At 51.9% G+C, this 7,646-nt stretch overlaps 1 protein-coding gene across 1 annotated transcript; it reads left to right on the top strand.

Annotated features, from left to right (window-relative positions):
- The first annotated feature begins 3,306 nt into the window (after positions 1-3,306).
- On the top strand, positions 3,307-7,440 carry CCK (cholecystokinin). The gene is made up of 2 exons (XM_068559104.1): positions 3,307-3,520; positions 7,307-7,440. The coding sequence occupies exons 1-2, from the start codon at positions 3,307-3,309 to the stop codon at positions 7,438-7,440; spliced, it is 348 nt and encodes a 115-aa protein (XP_068415205.1).
- The last annotated feature ends 206 nt before the right edge of the window (positions 7,441-7,646 follow it).

Here is a 7,646-nt window from a genome sequence, read left to right as displayed (position 1 = left end):
AGGACAGACAGGACACAAGGAAAATTGTTCAGTAAATGTTAACTAAATGGATGGAGGGAAGGGAGTTCAGTAACTGGCTTACCCTAGGGAAATTCTACAGCAGTGGGTCTCTAAGTGTGGTCAGGGAAGCACCACCACCAGCAGCGTTAAGGAACTTGTTAGAAATGCAGATTCCTGGGCTCCACCTCAGACCCACTTGAATCAGAAACTCTGGGAGGTGTTTGAACAAGCCCCTTAGGTCAGCGGTCCCCAACCTTTTTGGCACCAGGTACCGGTTTCCCGGAAGACAATTTTTTCCACAGACGGGGGTAGGGGTGGGCGGATGTTTCACGCGGTAATGCGAGCGATGGTTCAGGCGATAATGCCAGCGATGGGGAGCGATGGGGAGAGGCAGATAAAGCTTCACCAGCTAGCCCGCCACCCGCCACTCACCTCCTGCTCTGCAGCGGGCCCCTAACAGGCCGCGGACCGTTAGCGGTCCGCAGCCCGGGGGTTGGGGACCCCTGCCTTAGGTGATTATGCTCTATAACAACTTTGTGTTCTCAGACACCTCTGGGCCACAGTCACAAATCAAACGAGTTTCCCCAACTGAACTACACAGCAGCCTCGTGGGAAAACCACTGGAAAACATCTAATCTGCAGCTCTGTTTCAAAACTGTTGCCTTTTAGATTGCAGAAATGCAGCAGCTTCTAGAGTTCAGAAAGGGGGACGGCAACCAGAGGCGGCTCCCCGCCCAGCTCCCCGCCCCTCGCCGGCTCCCCACCCACCTCGACCCCTACAGTCCCACCATCCCGGGAGCTGAGTACAGATTCCGATTTTGAAAGAATCACTTCCAAATCTTTCTCCGGGAGGGAAAAAAGGGGAAGGAGTGGAGGACCCCGGGAGGGGACGAGGGATGGGTGGCGACCCCCAGGTCCCAGGCTGGAAGGCCTCGGTGCGCTGAGGCTCCAGGGGGTCTGTGGAGGAGCCTTGGCCAGGCGCTGCTCCTGTTGGCGCCTAGGTTGCCGACGGTGAAGTGGGCTGTCAGTGACTTTTGCAGGACGCGGCGAACCGGAGTACCAACTAGCGGACTCGAACACAAACGGCTTCAAGGCGGAGGTGGATGTAGACCCCTACGGCGCGCTAGCTGGGGGTCGCCTAGCTCCGGAGCCAGGGACGCGACCGCGCAGGGAAGGGCGCACGGCGGCCGCGGCGCCACCCGTGTCCCTACCAGGTGGTTGAGTGACAAGGGGCGAGGTCCTTATTTCAAAGCCGTTGGGGACCGGGCCAGGTGTGAGAGCTCGGGTGCTCAGGGAAGGTGGGAGTGGCGGACGCCGATGCCAGAGGGGAATGGGGACTGGGAGGCTTTGGGGGACACTCGCTGGCGCCACTTGGCCACAAGGAGCCGCGGCCACCGCGGGCAGGAGGTAGCTCCGCTGGGAAGAAAACACAGCCCTTTCCCAAACTCCGGGCGAAGCCCAATGGTGTCATCCTCATTTTACAGCTACGTGAATCGGGGCCCAGGACGCCAGCAGCCAGCCGTGGCCGAGCCCTTTCACTGACCCGGGAACCCTTGCCCTCGGAATCCTGGAGAGCTTCGAGGGCTTTTCATGCGGCTGAGAACAAAGTGAAGACCCCTCTTGCCTCCCCCCCGGAGGAAGCCCACTCTCGGGTCAAAAGAGCAGAGCTGCTTGGGGTGCTCCAAGAGGGGCCGACACTTCCTCCATCTCAGGATTACACTTTGCTGACACCCAGCCTGGTCTAGCGTCCCCTCCACCCCACCCCCAGTTTCCCTTCTGGCCCCTCTGGTCCCCCGAGCGGACTATAGGCGCGCGGGCAGCTTCTCCATCCCGGAGGAGGGTCCCCATTCCTAGATCTCCCGCCCGGAGAGGGGGAGCTTCGAGCTGGAACGGGCAAGGGAGAGGGGGTGGGCCCGGCTTGGGGAGGAAGCCCTCCCGACAGAGACGGGGCTGACGCCGGACACCCCTCCTGGGACAGGTTCACCCCGGCTCCGCCGGGCCATTGGCCCCTCTCTCCCGGCAGCCACCTCAATCTTTTGTCGCCCCGGTTGCCGCCCTCTGAGCACGTGTCGCTACCCGGCTGCGTCAGCGCTGGGTAAATAGATGACTGGCCAACGGCTCAGGCGGGGCTATTTAAGAGGCAGCCTCCTGCCCGCCTACCGTGAACTTGGCTCGGCTCCCCTTCTGGTCTGGCAGGAACGCGAAGTCCGTCGCGTCCTATTCCGAAGGTAGGTTCCCCGCTTTGGGGGATCCAGGTGCCAAGTGTCCTTCATCCAAGTGAAGAAGGGTGTCTTCACTTTTGTGCCCCTTCCGTTTCATTTGTCTGTTTTCTGTGTCTTCTTTCCGACAGCTCGAAAGACATTTCTTGAAGTCAGAAAGGACAGAGCGTGTAGGTAGAGCTGCTTTAGAGACTTCTACCCGCAGGCTTTGTTCTTCTCTCGCGCAGGCAACGCTGGAGTATCTATCTGTTTGCTCGGATTAGCATGCAAATTGCGATTTGCTAGATGTTACACATCGGGGCAGTCTACTTTGCAATCTTTTCGACTAAACTACCCAGAGGTTTTAAGACTTAAATTCATTTTCTGAATACTGCAGGAAAATTCAAGTCTTTGGGGGATAGAAACGTGTGTGTTTTATCTGCCGGCGGATCTAAAATGCAGCGGTGCTTGGCTGAAGCCCGATGACTGAACGCAGATTTCTGATTTTCTTTTTAAAAAAACCTGCCTGTGCTTTGCGTAGGGGTTTATTGCCAATTCCCATGTGCACCTTGAAGAAACTTGAAAGATATGGCTTTTATTTATTGCTCCCACATTTTAAACCGTGCTTCTTGGTTTTTCACCATTTATTTCCCTATTGGAAGCGTCTTAGCTCTCTGGAAAGGTGCTACTATTCCTCAAGGGTCTCATTTCTCCCCCAGAGTCTTCTCTTTAGGATAATTTTCACCTATCTTTAATCTCTTGCTTTTCCAGTTAGGAGAAGAGAGACGACACTCTGTAACACTTCCTCAAACTAAAGGAAAACAGAAGACATTCCTTCTGCTAAACAGGGCAGAGGACAGGGTCTCTCTGCGTCCCCCGCACCATTGCCCGGCCCCGGCTGTGGTTCCCCCAAAAGACGAGCGCGGTGAGCCCGGACGCGCGTGCTGGGGTCACGGCTCCCTCGTGCTTGCACCTGCCTGGCGGGTCCGGAGCCCCGCGCGTTTGGACTGAGCCCCCTTCTCCGTACCTCGGGGTGCCCGACCCTCCGCGAGAGCCCGCGGAGGCCCCACCTTTCCGTTCACGTCCCCTTCCCTCTGCTCCCGCAGCCATGAACGGTGGCTTGTGCCTCTGCGTGCTGATGGCTGTCCTGGCGGCGGGCGCCCTGGCGCAGCCCGTGCCTCCCGCGGACCCCGCGGGCCCCTGGGCGCAGCAGGAGGACGAGGTCCCGCGGAGGCAGCTGAGGGCCGTGCGGAGAGTGGACGACGAGTCCCGAGCGCACCTGGGCGCGCTGCTGGCCAGGTACATCCAGCAGTCTCGGAAAGGTACGCAGGCCGCCTCCCTGTCTCTCCCTGCTGCCTCCGGTCCTGACCCTCTTCTCTACCGTGGGGCTGATGGAGGAGGGTAACTCCTCCGCAGGAAACACGGGTAACACGCTAAGATGAAAGGTTTTTTCACTTTCTTTTCCCGAGTTGTGCTGCACTGGACAGTGCAGTTTTTCTGGACGTCCTCTGTAGCAAACTGAGAGCGAGGGTGGAGAACTTAGTTTATTCAGGGAAACCTTTTTAAAAAGCTTTCTTTAAACTTATGTTTGGCACGGGTGTCGCTGTTTAAGTTCAACACCATATGAAGACATGAAAAGATAATTACTGAGCAAATTACAGACTCAGAAAGGGTTTGCAGATCCACTAAACGCTCTCTACTGTAAATGAGAAGGACCCAGGAGCCACCCAGATACTGCACTTGGAAACCCTCTAGCAGGCAGTAATCAGTGCTGAGAACGCTTGAGATCTGACAGCAACAGTTTGAAAAGTGACAGTGTGTCGATTTTCACCGAAGTATGTAACAGGAGGAAAGAATCAGGAGCAGGTTTGAGCTCTCCTCGGCAGTGATTTAGGATGATTACCCAGCAAGAGACGTGTTTGTTTTTATTTTGCTGTTGGAGAGATGGACCCAACTGCAGCAGGAGCTAAACAAGCCACACTTTTCTCAGCCTCAAAGTCTTTCTCCAGGAATAAGGTGATTCAGCAGCTCAGTAGCTGAGTGGCATACAGACAGCCCTGTCCCTTTCCTGGGCCTGGCTATCTCATCTATAAAGAGGGCACGAGGGTGGGGTTCCCCTCGGCCCCTTCCAGGTCTTTTTGAGATTCAGAGGGAGGCTCATTCATCTGTAGAATTCCTGGAAATCATGATTTGGACTGGGGCAGATTTTTTCCAACCAACTTTATCCACAGTGATACTGATGGTGTACACACTGACTGGGGAGTGGTATTTCAAACTGGACCAACACAGCTGGATAATAAACCACAGCTGCTGGGAGGGGTAGGGGGTGGGCTCCATTCCCATGAGGCTCTCTTAACCTGCTGGTGTGCCACGGCCTGGATTTGAAATTTAACTCATGGCTTGACGAGATGGGGAGAAAATAAAGGGCTTGGCTCTCCAGAATCTCCTATAATTCCATATGAAGGTGAGAAGGGACCTTTTTACCAGGGGATTTCAGAAGGAAAGAATAGAAGATGATTTGTTATATTTCATCCTCTCATTGGGAAATTGTCCCAACTACCATCTTCTATTTTGCTTTCCTGCTAATTAAACTGAAAGATGTGGAAATACTAGTCAGATGACAGAGAACATCTGAAAATTTGGGGGAGTTCCTGCTGATTGTCTGCCTGAAAGTAGTTTAATATCTGTCCTTGGATATGGGTTGAATTTCAGCCAGACCAGTCTGAAATATCCTAGGCTTTTCATTGACCATAATCTGGAAGCCCCTTCATACCTTCAAGAAAGATCCACCAGAAACAGTTGTGGGTAAAAAAACCAATTACCAGATGATTTCCCCAGAACTGACACTCGACAGTGGCTTTAAACCACAAATCTTAGCTGGAAGGTCCTTCCTGGTGCCTCTTCTCAGCCCTTTGCCTTCAGCCTGCCATGACAAACAAACTCATATGGGAATAGCTGTCACTTGGAACTTTAGCTGCCAACACCAGGATCAGCACTAGCTAGAAAATAATCATGCTCTTCTATTTGACAAATATGAACTAGAAATAAGTATCTACATCTATAGAGTTTCTTTGACTGTTTTACACATTTTGAGATCACAGTGAATATTTACTCAACTATAGTATATATTATGCTTAAAGATTCCAAACAAGATAACGCACCCTTTGGGGAGTGCTCAAGAGTTTATCATTAGAAACTGTCTGTAGAGCTTTCAATGATCTGAGGAGAAGCAATTCTGTTAGTGTACACGTGCCCCAAGCCCAGCAAAGCCTGGTGCTACATCTGTATTGTCTCTCTTCATCCTCACAACAGCCCTGCGCAGTAAGGTCTATTATCCTCATTGTGTCAGTGTGGAAGCTGGGATTCTGGAAGACTGAGTGACCTACATGAGGTAGCACATCTAGGCAGTATCAGGGCTGAGAGTCTATTCAAGTCCTGCCCTCCCTGGAAGGTCTGGAAGCCATTCAGCTTCCCAACTGTACTGCCCATCATGAGTTTTAAAATTTCAAGGAGCCCGGCCCTTCAATTGTGTAAGTCGGGTGTAAGTGCCTACTCTGTCCACTAAGTGAGTGAGGACTCTGGTAAATGCGCAGAACCATGTGTGGAATGGGGAAATTGTGTCACAGGCGCAGCTTCCGTGCTGTACACGGTGGCCCCACCAACCACTGAGGCTGCTGCTCACATCAGAGCTGCCCCCTTGCTTCCATTAGGTGGAATTCCCAGCTGTGCCCAGCCCTCAGAGGGGGCATTCAGCAGCAACAGGCAGGAGGATGGGGCATATCGCCGTGTGACTGTGCACAGATAACTGGGTCTGAGAGTTTTGCTGAATGCAAGGACTAATATTTCACCTGAAAGGCGTTGAACAATTAAACAGCAGGGGCTGTTTTTCCTCTGCATAGACTGGGGATACCTGCAAAGGGGCTGGAGTGTGCTGGGGTGACACTTAGTTCCAAAGCTGGGAATTAATGGGGGCGGGGGGAGAGAGAGGGGAGAGGAAGAAAGGGTGGGGATGTAACCTGCTCTGTAGGGTAATTTAGCTAGCCTTATTTGATTATCCAACAAGACAGAATACCTGCTTCTGCACTGTCATCAATGAATAAGCCGTGGTCTGACTCGATGCAGCCTGTGGGCAGGAGTTGGCAAGGGCAGCCTTGTGCAGAAGAGCTCAGTGCCAGCAGTGGGACCACGGTGGCTCCCAGTACAATGGGAACCATCGAGTGATCGTCCACCCCTCTGCCCTTGAAGCCACCTGGGCTTTGCCTATCGAGGTCCCTGAGGGACCTTAGGTTGTATAAGAGAAGGTATGATACTGATTTTCTACGCAGGAGGCCACTGTGTGTGATCTGTAGGCCAGGACTGTCACATGCCTCATCATGGCCCTGTCCACTCAACGTGAATCATTCCTGGACTCATCCTGTTCCTAAGGACTTAACTCCCATCCCTAAGGGCCCATTTCAGGTTCAGTTATTGCATTTTGGTCAAAATGGCTGAATTAAATTACCTCTTTGTTCTGCCCACCCTTCTTTGAGTGTTACCGAGGTGCTGAGATTTTAATCTGATGGTGTGCCTTTTTCTCAATACCATTTTTTTTTAAAAAGAAGGTAACTTTCAAATTAATAATTTTAAAACAGTATTTATCTAGCATTGGGACTGGATTCCATTTTTAAAAACACATCCTAACATCAAAATATCGTAATTGCATTACCTTAAAAAGAGTCAGGCAGGCTCAGGGATATTAAGGGGTAAACTTTAGAAGTGGGTAGTACTGGGGAAATCCTGGGTTAGCACCTGCTGAGAGCCAGCTACATAAGGGAAAACACCCCTAGGAGTAGAAAAACCTAGGCAGGTCCCAGCTGTGAAAGGTGAGACTGAATGAATTCACCTAAATTCATACAGATCGCAAACCACACCCACGACTAGAAAAGACTATACCCTCTCTCCAGTTAAACTTTGGCCCAGCAATCCCACTATCTTTATACCTCTTTGATACCTTTAAGAAGGTGCATGTTATGTATTGTCTGGCCTTTTCTATTGTTTTCCTTTACAAACTGAACATGTGATGCTCTTAGATATAATGGTCCTGTTTCCTTCCTCTCTGCCCCTTGTAGCTCCTGCTGGCCGAATGTCTGTAATCAAGAACATGCAGAGCCTGGACCCCAGCCACAGGATAAGTGACCGGGACTACATGGGCTGGATGGATTTCGGCCGGCGCAGTGCCGAGGAGTATGAATACACCTCCTAGAAGACCCAGCCTTCGTCAGCACAACAGGAAGCAAACTCCTGACTCAGAGGAGGCAGAATAAGAAAACAATCACACTCATAACTCGTTGTCTCTGACGTCTGACATTTAAAGTATCTATTTGTTAAGTGTTCAATGTGAAAAATCTGTCTGTAACGTTGTCCAACGCAACCATGCACCTTAGCAGAAATGTACAAGTGGAAGACAAA

The sequence above is a fragment of the Eschrichtius robustus genome, chromosome 12 (genome assembly GCF_028021215.1).
Source record: "Eschrichtius robustus isolate mEscRob2 chromosome 12, mEscRob2.pri, whole genome shotgun sequence".
Taxonomy (NCBI): Eukaryota; Metazoa; Chordata; class Mammalia; order Artiodactyla; family Eschrichtiidae; genus Eschrichtius; species Eschrichtius robustus.
This window is presented reverse-complemented; position numbering and strand designations above follow the sequence as displayed.

Excerpts from the sequence above, each read along its gene's own strand:
- CCK (XM_068559104.1), top strand. The coding sequence starts at position 3,307 with ATGAACGGTGGCTTGTGCCTCTGCGTGCTGATGGCTGTCCTGGCGGCG. Across the intron at positions 3,521-7,306 it reads CATCCAGCAGTCTCGGAAAG|CTCCTGCTGGCCGAATGTCT; the intron begins GTACGCAGGCCG and ends TGCCCCTTGTAG.